The 15,977-nt window shown below is 34.4% G+C and overlaps 1 protein-coding gene across 3 annotated transcripts in view; it reads left to right on the plus strand.

Annotated features, from left to right (window-relative positions):
• The window catches only part of LOC149772724 (3'-5' exoribonuclease HELZ2-like), a 65,189-nt gene that overhangs the window by 27,922 nt on the left and 21,290 nt on the right, over positions 1 to 15,977 (plus strand). For all 3 annotated transcript variants that reach the window (XM_089947431.1, XM_089947432.1, XM_089947433.1), the window contains 7 exons: positions 631 to 840; positions 3,740 to 3,776; positions 4,103 to 4,227; positions 6,189 to 6,314; positions 6,728 to 6,788; positions 9,546 to 13,299; positions 14,113 to 14,198. In XM_089947431.1, coding sequence (XP_089803557.1) covers positions 631 to 840; positions 3,740 to 3,776; positions 4,103 to 4,227; positions 6,189 to 6,314; positions 6,728 to 6,788; positions 9,546 to 13,299; positions 14,113 to 14,198 — 4,399 coding nt within the window. The remainder of the gene's footprint in view (positions 1 to 630; positions 841 to 3,739; positions 3,777 to 4,102; positions 4,228 to 6,188; positions 6,315 to 6,727; positions 6,789 to 9,545; positions 13,300 to 14,112; positions 14,199 to 15,977) is intronic.

Genomic DNA, 15,977 nt, shown 5'->3' on the forward strand with positions numbered 1-15,977 from the left:
GGTAGTAATTATTATACCATTGCAATTACTAACCATATTATATACCATAAGGGTTGCAATTACTATACCATTGTAATTACTATACCATATATACTATAAGGGTTGTAATTACTATATCATTGCAATTACTATACCATATTATATACCATAAGGGTTGCAATTACTATACCATTGTAATTACTATACCATATATACTATAAGGGTTGTAATTACTATATCATTGCAAATACTATACCATATTATATACCATAAGGGTTGCAATTACTATACCATTGCAATTACTATACCATATATACTATAAGGGTTGTAATTACTATACCATTGTAATTACTATACCATATGTACTATAAGGGTTGTAATTACTATACCACATAAGCCTGCTTAGTGAAATAATCAACTGTAATGTTGGGTAAGCCATGTTAGAGGTAATGGCCCACTCGGTCTCGTTGTTTCATCAGATATGGATTTTATTTGCAAATATTAGTTTGTTCCTTCTTTTTTTGAGAATGGTACTTTATTTTATTTTATTTTTTTATTTTATTTTTTTTGGGGTGGGGATATTATTAATTGTCTTTTGTCTTTACCAGTCTTATCAACTTGAAATGTCTTAATACACACATTATTTTTTAGATGCATGAATTCAGACCTCTTTTACAAGAACTTGAGCAAATCTCAGAGGAACTGGAGCGAGAAGAAAAATGGGATAAGTGCTGTTTTGTGTCACATAATTTGTTCACTTCCTATGTACATGCTGAACGCCGTAACCTCTGGAATCATAACTCCATCAAAACCAGTGAGAAGAGGATGGTTCTTCGAATGGCGAGATGCACTTATCAAACTGTGAGAGACACACACACACACACACAAAAATATATATATAAATATATTTATACCACATACATTAAAAATAACGTGGCCTTTGAAGTGTTGGCATAAAGCAACTTGATATACCAATAGTATTGATATATCAAATTGTGATTTTGCCCATGGTGTATGAATACGCATAATAAACAAGTTTTTATAGCTATTATACTCTCTAAACATGTATATGAATTTCTTGGAATATTATTTTAAACAGAAAAAAATAACAAGAAAATGATTTTCTTGTAAACTATTTTTTATAGAAACTAAAATTTTTACACCAAATAAAGCAACCATACTCAATCCAGGAAATAAATATTATTGAGCTCCACCCGGTGTCGTCTGCTGTCATCATCTCTGTCAACACTGCTGTTTCCAGTCTCTCCCTCTGGCAAAAATCAAACACTGCAACTCTGTGGAGAAAAGAAAACAATGACATCAGATAAGGAGCAGGATTATGAAGCAACATTTAATTTACTAAACTGTGAGTTAATTGGAGAGTTTGATACAGACATGGCTGAGACATTTGTAAATGAAAATGATCAATGCATTAGGGAAGACAGATTTGTATACCACGAGCCTGATGATATACAGAAATTTATAGAAAGTAAGCAGATTAATGCAAACACTTTAAAAAAGACTTTTTGATGTAAGGCTAGTGACAGAATTCTTGCAGTCAAAAAATTAATTCAGAAATTTACACAAGATACACTCATCTGAATTGGATCAGCATCTGGCTGGTTTTATACTCATTGTTAGGAGAAAAGATGATCTGAGTTTGAACCGAACAGCTTAAGAAGCATCATCAGCTCCATTGATTGCCACCTAAAATTCAAGAAATATGCAAGTACAGTGTACAATCATGAGAGAAACAGACACAAATTTTGCATTAACAAGGGAAGCTCTTTGGGCTTAGCAAAAAGATTTAAAATCTAAAGGAAAAGGAAATAAACCCAATCAGAGTCAACCGATCGCAGACGAAGAAATAAATGCCTTGTATAGCAAAAACTAATGGGGATGGAAACACCTGTAGCCATTGTTGACACATTGTGGTTTAACAACTCTGTGCATTTTGGTTTGAGGGGAGTGACTGAACATTACAGTCTGAAATGGGGGGTGGATTTTACACTTAAGAAAGATGCGAATGGCCTCGAGGAACTTGAACTCAATGAAAGGCAGACAAAAACAAGAACAGGAGACAATGTCAAGGACATCAGGGATATTAATCCTAAAATGTATGAAAACAAAAACAACAAAGAGAGAGATCCACTTGCTGTCTACAAATGGTGTACTGAACTAAGACCAGCAGATCTTTGTCAACGTGAAGATCCTTTCTATATTGCGCCCAACACTATGCCGATCTCAGTGACAAACCCAAAATGGTTTAAGAAACAAGTAGCTGGAATTAACAAACTTGGATGCATCATGAAAAAAAATGAAAGAAAAGGCAAATATCACAATAGAAAGAAATTAACAAACACTAGTAGCTGAAAGTACCTAATTCAGAATTTAAGAGACAAAAATATTCCCCCCAACTGATATCATGCAGATTTCATGCCACAAAAATGTACAGTCTATAAACAGCTACTCAAGCATTAGTGACAAACAACAACAGACGTATTCCAATTACCTGAGCAACACCGGCCACCCAAGTAACGATGCTGTCAACCCCCACCCCCACAACAAAGAAATATCCAACTGCACAGCAACAGACTGTAGTATATCAAGTTCCCAAGTTGTAATATTCAAAAGAATCAAATTATCAGCAACCCATTCTATGAATCAAACATCACTGTACAAAATATGTTTGTTATGAACCTCCTGCAAAACGTGAACAAGATCCCTAGCTGGGTCAACTTCTTTCAACAGGCAAATTATCAAACAGGGCCCACACAGCGGACACATAAGAGAATTATTGAAAGTGACACTGACAATCAGTACAAATAGCGAAATATGGACATAAACGATATCAGTGAAATGTGGTTAAAGTTAAATTGCTTAATTACCTCTTGTTCCTTCATTATTTTGGTGTTTCTGGCTCGAATCATACTGTGCTATAAATGCAAATGGCCGCCCTGTTACTATACTGTTCATGACAACAAACGCTACAAATTCTTTGTTTGCATGCACATTATTTAAAAAAATGTGAATGTTAACTATCAGCCTTGTGTTTTCGTTTCATTTAATATTGCTAAAGGAAACATATAGGAATTAATATGAATGAAGTGTACAGAAAAATTACGAATTACTACAGAACTTCTTTGAGCGTGCACTGTTTATGGCCGTCAGTTTTATCTCCCATATAAAATTAAAACTTGTATGTGGTATAAATAAAATATATGCATAGTAAGTATGCTGTATAAATGATATACCACTTGTTGTATAAATTTTTCATTAAAAGGAAACTCGGGCAAGCCTCATTTCCTTTTAATTAAAAATGTATACATCTCATGGTATATCATTGATACAGTGTACATACTATATATATATATATATATATATATATATATATATATATATATATATATATATATATATATATATATATATATATTGGTACTTGTATTTGAATAGATGTATATGTGTTATGGTTTAGATTCAAAGAGCACGTACATTTATACTTAATAACTACTATAGTGATGAAACGATGATAATGCTTCACATGTTTCTTTTATATCCTAGTTTCTCCAATATATGAAGCTGGCATTTGAAGTTATTTTGTGTAGGCTTCTCAGTAAAAAGCTATGTACAACGAGATATTTTGATACAAAAATTTGAATCACTTAAGTTTTCAGAGTTGTTCTACAGATTAAGATTTACATGAAAATAAAAGACAAATATAAAAACTCATTCTCATAACGGTGCTTACCTTTTTCAGAAAAATTTTCCTGCACTCAATCAAAATTGCCGAGTTGGTATGTATATACTGTGTTGCAGTAGGTCAGTAATTTATAAATCATCATTATGTCTACATCCATAATAACATTTGGCAATTTTTATGCAAATTAATCCATAATAATGTGTGGCAGTTTTTACACGAATTAATCCATGATAACATTTGGCAATTTTTACACAAAGTAATCCATAATTCATTTGCTATAATAGTGTACTTGGAATAAAAGGGGCAGGCACTTTGGGTATCTGGAATAAAATTTACATCATTTGCTGTAATATGACTTCTGGCTTAAAAGGAAAACAAATCAGAGCTAAGGGAACTATTAGATTGTCTACATTGTTTCAGTGTTGGAACAGCTGTGTGAATATGACTGTGTGGAAGCCTTGATGCTGTGGGCCATATCCTTGAGGGAGACAAAGAAATATGATGTTGCTCTAAAGAAAGCCGAAAGAGCTTTAGAGTGTTGTAAGGTGAGGATAAATTGATACATTGCTGGGTGTTGTACGGTGAGGATAAATTGATACATTGCTGGGTGTTGTATGGTGAGGATAGATTGATACATTGCTGGGTGTTGTAAGGTGAGGATAAATTGATGCATTGCTGGGTGTTGTATGGTGAGGATAAATTGATACATTGCTGGGTGTTGTAAGGTGAGGATAAATTGATACATTGCTGGGTGTTGTATGGTGAGGATAAATTGATACATTGCTGGGTGTTTTAAGGTGAGGATAAATTGATGCATTGCTGGGTGTTGTATGGTGAGGATAAATATATACATTTCTTTTATATGAACTCTACAGAAGTCCTCTTTATCGTTTAGTCGCTTTGTTCAACCAAATTGTTCTTAGGCTTTACATTCTTTGTATATAAAGTCACAGTAATGACATTCATATAGGGATAACAAATAACTGTTCTGAATACATGATAATGTTGAAAAGGCTTACATATACTATTGTAAGATCATTAAAAAATTTGTTGAAACACTATATTCATTTACAATGAGTTACTTAAGTTTGAAATGCAGATGAGTATTTGCTTTATTATTTTGATTATCGTTATTGTTATTAAAATTATTATTATTTGTTAGATTTTTTTCACAAAATAAATGAGGTCAAAGAACACAGTGTTTGGTAAGTAATTAGTTGTTTTTTACTGACTTCATTTTTCTTCTGAGGATATCAGTTTCCTTCCCGAGTCAACAGCTTCACCATAGATGTATCATTATGCCATAAAACTTGTAACAGGTTTTATAATATTAGTGTTAAGTTATTGGACTATTCAAAGTAATTCTTTTATACACAAATGTGATTATGTAAGCCTTTCTTTCTCTATTATTTATGGGCGAAGCGAATGTAAATAGTGCTGCACACGATCACATGATCATCAGATTGATTAGTAAGGTTTTATTAAAGTGCTCAACTTCAGGCAATCTTTACAAAAGATTATATTAAACCTGGGTGTAATAATATAATGTACCATAAACTCATTTCTTCCTGACTAAATTGGGGTATAGTCTTTTCCATTACAGTCAAAAGTAGAAGGAATATTGAAGACCATATTCATCGGACAGTATGCACATTTATTAAATAGCATAATAAATTATCAAATTTAATTTGGCTAAATACAGGTATTTCTTTTAGGACTGTATGCATTTCCTCTTGATGCCTAGAGTCTGTACCTTACCAGTAGTCTTTACACTTTATGCAGTAATAGAGCTGAGGGAATGCCATATCACATCATATTACATCATATGTATTATACAAACTGTTATGAACCACAGTGGCTTAGTGGTTAGTATGTCAAATTCACAAGCAGAATGATTCAGGTTTGAATCCTACCATTGGATCAGCCTGAGTCAGATATGTCATGTGTCCTTCTCACTTCCAAAGTGCTTTGGCACTAAATAACCTACTTCTTTTTCAGCCTCAGCTAATTTGGGTATGTGAGAAATCTTGCTAGTATCTTCCTGTGGTTCACTTGTTCTTACTGGGTTTTTCTTGGTTTCTTCATCCACCAGTTATACTGGCTGCCATGTATTGTTTGCTGATAAATGGTGTTAAACCAACAACATCGACAACAACCTACTTGTGTCGCTGTGCAGTATAACATCAAAGCCAAACCACTAAACCAATCTCCTATGTCAGCTGTTCGTTTACACAATACCCACCAGGGAATATGTTTGGAGCACAGTTCCCTTGGATGAAGGCAGTAAGGCAATAATCGAACAGTATATCTAGGTCAAAGGTGTTTTGAGCTGGTTGCATGATGGACACAATCTAATTCATTCAATGCTTTCAAGCATGAATCTAAAGAAGAATTAGGATCATTATCAGGTTCAGTATCTTCATCGTATTTAGCTAATAGATCAAAGATGGAGATTTCCACAATCATTCTGGATATGATTCAAAGCTATATTTATTTATTTTTCTAGTCAGAGACAGACAGACAGGTTATTGCAAAATTCATAGAAGACATTCATCGAAACCTTGAACAAGGGAAACCTGAGGACGATCCATCTGACTGGTTGGAGGGAACCAATGCTGGAAAAGATGCAGAGGTGAAGATAATTTGCATGTAAAACTAGGTTTTAGTTTAAAGAGACATTTTAATTTTTTGTATGTGTTCTCATTGGAGAGATAATTTTTGTTATGTTCCAAAATTAAGAACTACATTTATTTGATGTATTTTTACATTAGTGAACTTGCAGTGCCATAAACTTCAATCCATTTCAAAAGAAAAGGTGTGAGTTAGTTTTGCAAGAAGATATTCATATTATATTGTGGATTACCATAATAGTACTTAACTTCTGCTTGAAGTTACCTTAAAAACTGGCTTGTTCATAAACCAGAATAAAGGAGAGTTAAATACAGCATTGGTTCTGGCATCCATTTACCATTTTAAATTGACGGCAGTTGATTAACTTTTTCATTTTAGACCTATACACATTTTTATACCTTTCTCCCATATAAGGAAAGACAAAAAGCAGAAGAAGCAAGAAGCAGATATGTGAAAAAGACAAAGCGACACAGACGTATGTATAATACAAGCCAATGCTAACCTAATTAGGCAGATATTCAGAATTCAGAGAAATATAATTTCACATATTTTCATATTGTAATGCTTTGAGAGTTTGATTAGGGTACCATTATTATTCTAAAAATGTCTCTTTAATATTCTAATAATTTAATCTGCTTGCTAATTTATATGATTATTGTATTTCAAAGTTAAATTTTAATAAATACAATGACACCAGATACAAGCCATACAGATGGTGCATTTTGTATATTGATGTCTGCTTATTGGATATATGTCATTTTACTGCTTCTTCAGTTGTGTTAGATATTGGTTAGGAGACATACATGGCGTTGTTATTGATGCAGTTGTAGTTTCCAGTGTTCTGTAATCTCACTGGCTACCATAAATTGTAAATGTTTCCATCTGCAACATTTCTTTATTTCGTGTTTATTGTTAGCTCATCTGTCTGTAAGACCAAATGAGTTTTTGGTATTTCCCTGAATCTACACTCCGTCTACTGCTGTCCATCTGTCCATCAACACTTGCTTCTTGCCACCATGAATGTCATGTTTTTGATCAACCTTGAAACTTATCTCTATATTATTGATATTTCCGACAAAGTCAAATATTGCCAAGATCTATTCATGTTCATCAGGTGATTCTGCATCATCAACTTTTTACCGCTGTGGATACCTTATTTCTGATGTGATTGTGATCCAACTCCGAATATATGCGATATGATCACAGTTTTAAATGCCTTTGATAATGAGCTATGCCTTTGATAATGAGCGAGATTTATCTTATTAATAAGGCTGGCTGAGTTTGCCACTATCTAGAGTCCATATTCCCATCCAATTTTTAGCGAACTTAAATTACATGTTCATGTCGCAAAGTTTTCAGATGAACTCGTTACTAGTACAATCCATGCATAATGATAAGATGATCTTGCAGCTGATTCAGTTAATATGCCACCTCGGTTAATATGCCACTTCAGTTAATATTCCACCTCAGTTAATATGCAAGAACCAGGCCTCATAATGAGATGATATTGTATCTGATTCGCTGAAATGGTTAGCACTTGGAAGGCTATATTTCTGATCTGATTGTGATCAACTTCAAATAAAGGCAGATAAATTCGTTAATTAGTGGAGTCATATATATTAATTAAGTAATTTTGCATCTGATTGGCTGAATATATTATCACTCTAGAAACTGAATCTCTGAAAACTTGGTGAATAGGTTGTATTGTAGACAAAATATTTGCAGGAAATTTATTATATTTAGAGTTAGTTTTCATTGTGTGTGTTATGTAATCAGTTCATTTTCCCTTTTAAAATGAATAAATAAAATAATAGAACAGTACGTAATAGGATTAAAATGAAATAGTTTGTAATGTGTAACCAAAGCAATAGTTTAAATAATAACAAAGAACACTCTAAGTAAGTGAGGTTGATGGCTATAAATTCAGTTCGTAAGCCAAAGAATCAACACAATCTTGCAACACTGTAATGATATGCTGTGGTAGTAGGAAGAGTTAGTAGTTGATGATAAGAAAGCTCAAAAGTTACTTTTAGGTTGATAAAATCCATTAATGTAGTCTAACTAAACCAAAATGTTGTGTATCGCTGATGCACACCAATTAAAAAGACATAGTAATTGATTAAACTTTTGAATATCTGCTTTGACGTTAGAAAGAATATACAATTGCAGGCTATCATATAGTCCATGTGCAGTTTTGTAATGAAGTATCATTATTTCTTTAACACAGCTAAAAATAAATTGTATATATATTTTGATCTGATATTGATGTTGTTCCCATTAGATAAAACATTTTTCTTGTACAAACCATTACTAAGTTTATAAATTTAATTGCAGAGAGTTGTGACGCATTTGGAAAGGTTAAAAATTTGGAATCAAGTTTGTTATGTTTGATAAATAAGAGTTTTACAACTGCAAGAATTGTCATATAAAAGTCCATGTCATAATTGTCATTTATTTGTTATCACATGTATTATGTATATATTTATTGCTATTACTCACACATTATTTGAAAAGAGTAATTTGTATTTTAGCTTTTAATAAAGGAAACACTTCCAGATTTAATAAACAAAAGCCATGACACATCCCCAATCATACTTTTGGTTCTGGCGAATACCATGTAACTATCGAGCACAAATTAAAGATTTCGCAATCAATTTAACTTTTGAAAGATCTATGAGCAAGAGACATTGAGTATAACTTAAGCCTTTATCTTTTAAATGGATCTTTCTCAGAACAATGTAAATTAGGTACAATCAACAACATATAATGGTTAGGAGTTTACATAGGCCATGTTCTTACAATACTACATAAATCTGGTTGGTAATGTGGTCAACTGCATGTAAGCCTCAATAGTGATATAGTTTCCACTTGAGCTATAAATTAATTCATTATTAAGTATCTAACCAGATTAGAAATTAATTGCAAACGTTATATTTCTTTTGTTATGTAAAGCAAAGACTTTATTCAGGGATTCACAGGTTGTAACGTGGCTTATCTTTTGTAGTAGAATTATCGTGCAATTTGTTCAAATTGTCGAAAAGTCACTTAAAGCCTCAAAGTTTCACTTTCTCAAATTTGGATTAAAGTATAGCTGTGTAGCTGTGGAACATGTGTGACATGAAAGTATTTTTCGTGTGACTTCTATAAATCGCTTTGGCAGAGATATAGTTAGATGACAACAAAGTGAATTGGTCATCATATTAATGTAATTCCTTACTCTTAATCTTCACAGCAAAGCGGAGGGAAAAGTCGCCAGACAAAGAGAATACTACACATCGTCCCTTAGAGGCAGTAACAAGGGAGATAACTAATTCATCAGATTCTATTTTCCCTGAAACAGAATTACTGTACAAGAGAACAGGATCAGGTTCTGACACACCCATTTCTGAAACGAAGTATCAAAGATCAAATACTAGCGGGGAAGATGATAAAAATGCATTGGATTTTTCTGCTTCATCCTCTGGTAGAAGCACCCCAATCAAGGTAGGGAAGAAACGAAGGAAGCGAAGAAATCGAAACCTTTCTGGGAATAGTACCTGTAGTTTAGGGAATACTGGTACTCAGACAGGCATCATGCTATCTCGACAAAGATCCATTTCCTTGAATATTGAGAGCCAAGAATGTGTGCATTGGTCGGAGTCTGAAGAAGAAGATATCAGCAGTAGTTCTAATAGTATTTATTCCAATATAGATGAACAAACATCACAAGCACTTGGTAGGGACCAGAGCGAAATGAATGGTGTTGACGTGTCTTATTTTGAAAGAAGTAGGTTGTATTTCAATGAACAAAATGATATCAGTGACGAAGAAACAATAACTATGGCAAAGATGCTTCAGGAAGGACTTAAACTTGATGAAGAATTCTTGCGAAAGTTCAACAAAAGGTCACAAGGGCCGCCCTTTTATGAGGAAGAACTTTCAGAACAGGAACTTAAGAAGAGAAGAAGAGAGCAACCTGATCGATACAAGGAATGCTATCTCCTGATTGAGTCTTCGCATGTGGCATATTGTACACCCGTGGATCAAAATGAAAACATTCGAAAAATTGAGATTTCAGGGAGATCTAAAGCAGGCCAAGCCTTAAGTGATGATAGGGTATGGGTTGAAATTCTAGACAAGGGAGACCCAACTGCACAGGAAGCGAAGGTCTTTGGCAAGGTGGTAAAAGTTATCAAACGAAATAGAAGGGAAAACGTACAACATCCAGTGTACGCATGCACAATGGACGATATGGAAAGTCACCTGATGAAGCCAATTTGTAAGACATTACCCAAAATTCATATACTGAACCAAAACATTTTGAATAAATGTCCAAAGCTGAAAAAGTATAGAGTTGAAATACACAAATATAATCCTGTATCCCAAGAGCTAGAATTTAAAGAGTGGATCGACGTTCCACCCGAGAAGAGAAATAGCTTTGTATTTATTGTAGTCTACATGGGATGGACCAGGCATTACATCTATCCAAGAGGAGCTGTGATTAAAGTCCTACCTTGTGCTGAAGACTTGAACTCTGGGATCAAGCTTCTAGATATTCAGTATGAAGTCCCAGGGCTATATCTTTCTCAGACAGTGAAACGCATCGAAAGCGTTATGAGTAGACATCCAGATGCTGAACCAGCTGAAGCATTGAGGGTGGGTCGAAAGGTCTTAACATCTTTGAGAACATTTACCATTGATCCCCCAGGGTCTAAGGATTTGGATGATGCTCTTAGCATAGAAAAGATGAGCGACGGCTTTAGAGTTGGGGTTCACATTGCTGATGTTACGACCTTTGTTCAGAAAGGGGATCCCGTTGACATAGAAGCACAACAACGTGCGACAACATTTTACTCTGGAGTAAGAAGTCCACATCATATGATACCAGAACCTTTTAGCCAGAATCTTTGCAGTCTTTTGCCTGGAAAATGTAGACTGTGCATTTCATTGTCTTTTAACATGACAAAGGATGGCAATGTGGTAGGAAAACCAAGCATAGAAAAGACTGTCATTAAATCCTCAAGGAGATTCACATATGCAGAGGTGCAGGGCATCATTAATAAAACTAGCACAGAGTCTGATCAGGATGTCCAAGAGGATATAGATATTCTTTTCCAATTGGCTACAGTAATGAGAAAAAGAAGACTTGGAAATTCCATGTATGCATTGAGCATGGAATTGGACGATGAAACTGATGAAGATGTAATGTCCGAAACTCTTGAAGCCCATTATCTTGTGGAAGAGTTCATGGTTCTCGCCAACAAAACAATTGCTGAAATTTTAATTAAGAAATTTCCAAGCCTCGTACCACTTCGATGTCAGAATCCACCTCCAGATGGAGAGTTGCAGAGTTGGTTAAAGAGACAGGGAGAAATTGTAGATTTGCTGCTTTGCCTTCAGGACCGACACATTTCAAATTACAAAGTGCCATCCCTAGAGGCAACACATGGACATAATTCACAGATTTTGATTGCTGTGCAAGAGAAAGTATTTAAGGCTTTACATAGCATGTCCAGTTCAAAAGCCTCAAAATGTATGAGGACTGATGAACTTCATCCATTACAATGTCTAGCACGCCAAGAATGGCTTCAGATTCAAGAGCATGCTGATTACAGATGCTCTGGAGCATTGAAGAACAAGACCACAGAAGGGAAACATTTTAGCTTGGAGATGTATCCATACACACATTTTACATCTCCAATCCGTAGATATGCTGATCAGATTGTCCACAGGCTACTTCATTGTCTTATGGATGGTAAGGCAGCAGCTTACACCCAGAAAGAAGTAGAGGAACTGTGTGTGAGAATCAATACAGTCGCCCAAAGAGCAAAGGCATACCAGAAGAATTGCAAATCTTTGGCAATTGCTGAGAAACTGAAACAAAAACCATCCATGTTCTTTTGCATTGTTAGTAATGTTACAGATAGAAGTGTGAACTTCTGCACTCCGGCCTTGAGGTTTGTGCATCGTAACTTTCGAGAACTGCCTTTCAACCTCTTGGACATTAGCTCAAAGCCGATTCTAAAGCAAGATACACAAACAAAGAGAGATTTTGTGACTGTAGAATGGAGGAAGCGCTTGTATGATTTCAGTGGTTTTTCCTCAACAGCTAGGAGGCAAATTTCAAGAATTGATCCAAATCAGCATGTGGTTTATGTACCATATAAAGATTGGGTACGTGCGTTGCATTCAGCATTAAAAGAAAATGCAGATGGTATTTTAGAGGCCTTTAGAAATATCACCCATGGGCTGTATCGGCTGCCAAGCTCATATGAAACAGCTGAAGATGTCAGCACAGAAACCAATGACTCAACACTCATACAACCCCATTCCAGATTTAGTACTACATTTTCGTATGGACAGGTTGTCAAGGTTCAGATGATGGCAACTGCACAGAAAGGGATTCTTGCACCATGTGTACAGCTATATGATATGACAAGGAATGTAAAATGTTGCCTGCAACATATAGAAGATCCTATCAAGTGTCTTCATTATTACTCAACAAAACCAACCTTGGAAGTATATCAAAATGTCAAAGAGTATCTGAATAGATGGCTTCCACTTGTTTTGATGGAAGCAGCAACTACTGCCATGCGCAGTGAGGGAGGTTATACCATCAACAATCTCCCTGTAAAATTTTCCAGAATGAACGGTCAGTTTAGACTCCAAAAAGCATTTTGTTTCGAACGCAATATTGAAGTCAGTGGTCGTGGTGCTTATGGATTAGCAGAGGAAACTGATGAGTTGGGTGAAAATGAAAGCCAGGAAGAAAGTGCTTCAGCATCTCAAGACTGGCTTTGCATTAGACACACAGAACCAGGAAAACAGGACTCTTTGACTCCTAATTCCATGTGGGTGGCTCATGGCCAGATCACAAAGGTTCAGAAGAGAAAAGAACGGGAAGAAATTTCTGTCCACTTTCAGATTCATCCACTCAGTGCTATCCCAAAAGACATGAAAGTAGAAAAATGTACGGTGGAACTTCTCATCAAATCGGATGTAGATAGGTGTGTATACAGTTCCAAAGAAGATACAAGAAAATAGATTACAGATCTGAATGCCAAAACACGACTTTGAGAAATAAGTGTTTAATATAATTTTTGCATTTCAATCGTTCAAAACATAAGCTTCATATTTTTCTTTTCTTAAGAGTTTGAAACATTTTTATTAGTCTCTAAGGAAATAAAAGGATATACATTTGGAGCTCCTGAAAAAAAAAAAAAAACAATTATGTACTATTTAGGAAAGAAATATCATTGCATCCTTTCCCCATTCGCTAGTTCTTTGTCAAGAAGGTTAACAATGTTCTAAGTTCCTGATAAAATTAAAAACAAAGTGCTTTTTATGCCCAGAAAGCAATCTATAGAAAGGCATGATCATGAATAGAGATCCTTAGATGCTGTAAACTGAAGGAAACTAGCAAACCTTTACTAATTTACGAGGATTGGGGTTGAGCTCATTTGGCAAATTTTGAAACTGATCAAATACATATTTGGTGACGTTGTTTAAACATTTACTTCATATACCTCTATGTGCAGACATTAGTAACTAAACATGGAAATATTTCATACTAATATTAGTGACTGACACAATAACGTTTTTTCAAATTAAGTATTTAATCTTTTGTAAACTATATCGTTATGCATTAAGTTGTTATTCATTGTCAAGTTTATCCTTGATGAAGTAAGACTGAGATTTTCTTGCAATAGAAGAATTATACAAAGTAGGAATATTATTATAGCAGAAATTGTGTGACAGTTTGTTAATATTTCTTAAGAACAATTTCAGTCATCAAATATTGGGTCATTTGTCACTTTCAGGAGAACAGAAATATATCTAAAATCCCTCGATAGAGCCAATGATTTGGCAAAGAAAATTGCCATCAACAGAGAAATACCTAATTTGGGTAAGTATATATAGATGATTTCCTGATAACTCTTCATTATTTCAGTACAGATACATATATTCCTACTTTGAGAAACATTTTAGTGTTTGACTTTCTCCTTTCAAAACTACTTTTGTTTTGTGATGAAGCGTGTGTGAGAGAATAACAACACTAAGGAGGAAAGTAAGAATTTGAGCATAACGAATAACACTGAAAATGATTTGTTGATGCAGGCCACATAAGTGACAATTGTATTGAAAATAATAATATGTTCATATGATCTAACATGCATAAGGTTATTTACAAAATTACTTTAACATAGTATGTGATAAACTACATAGTTTAAATTCAGACCTGAATGTAAATTTGTAACCATCAAACCAAAAAACAATCCATTTGGGAGCTGAGACCACCATAATATACATGTAACCGAAAGAACCATGCTATTACTTATATATATATATATAAAATTATATGCAAAAAATTGTTTTCGTATGTATACACATAACAAAGGATACAAAGACATGAAAGATATGACACTTGAATAATGTCTGTAGTACCGGTGTGAACACTATCATCATACAGTGTTACTGCTGAGAAATTCATATGACGCTAAAACAAGTTATGTTCAAATGATATAACATGTCTACAATTATTTACCAAATTTAACTACAACATAGGAAGCTATACCCCAAGGCGGTTGGTGGGGTGGTGGTGGAAAATGTAAAAATTATGCTCTCTAAATATATTACCCGTATCTCCAAGAATTCTTTGCAAGTGATGCTAAGGATGCTGACCCATATATTCATACACCTTAGCTATCATCCATTGCCTGAACGAGTCATGTGACCCCCTTCCTGGGTTCAGCTGGCCCCCCAATGGTCGATATTGCTTTGTTTCCAGTGCATAACAAGACCCATTCACCCCTCATCACAAATATACTTGCACTAGCACAAATAGTTTTGTGATGAAGCGTGTGTGAGAGAATAACAACACAAAGGAGGAAAGTAAGAATTTGAGCATAACGAATAACACTGAAAATGATATGTTGATGCAGGCCACATAAGTGACAATTGTATTGAAAATACTAATATGTTCATATGATCTAACATGCATAAGGTTATTTACAAAATTACTTTAACATAGTATGTGATAAACTACATAGTTTAAATTCAGACCTGAATGTAAATTTGTAACCATCAAACCAAAAAACAATCCATTTGGGAGCTGAGACCACCATAATGTACATGTAACCGAAAGAACCATGCTATTACTTTTATATATATATATATATATATATATATATATATATATAAAATAAAATTATATACAAAAAATTGTTTTCGTATGTATACACATAACAAAGGATACAAAGACATGAAAGATATGACACTTGAATAATGTCTGTAGTACCGGTGTGAACACTATCATCATACAGTGTTACTGCTGAGAAATTCATATGACGCTAAGACAAGTTATGTTCAAATGATATAACATGTCTACAATTATTTACCAAATTTAACTACAACATAGGAAGCTATACCCCAAGGCGGTTGGTGGGGTGGTGGTGGAAAATGTAAAAATTATGCTCTCTAAATATACTACCCGTATCTCCAAGAATTCTTTGCAAGTGATGCTAAGGATGCTGACCCATATATTCATACACCTTAGCTATCATCCATTGCCTGAACAAGTCATGTGACCCCCTTCCTGGGTTCAGCTGGCCCCCCAATGGTCGATATTGCTTTGTTTCCAGTGCATAACAAGACCCATTCACCCCTCATCACAAATATACTTGCA

This window comes from Sinohyriopsis cumingii, unplaced genomic scaffold (genome assembly GCF_028554795.1).
Source record: "Sinohyriopsis cumingii isolate HCF-2022 unplaced genomic scaffold, ASM2855479v2 utg001196l, whole genome shotgun sequence".
In the NCBI taxonomy this organism is placed as follows: Eukaryota; Metazoa; Mollusca; class Bivalvia; order Unionida; family Unionidae; genus Sinohyriopsis; species Sinohyriopsis cumingii.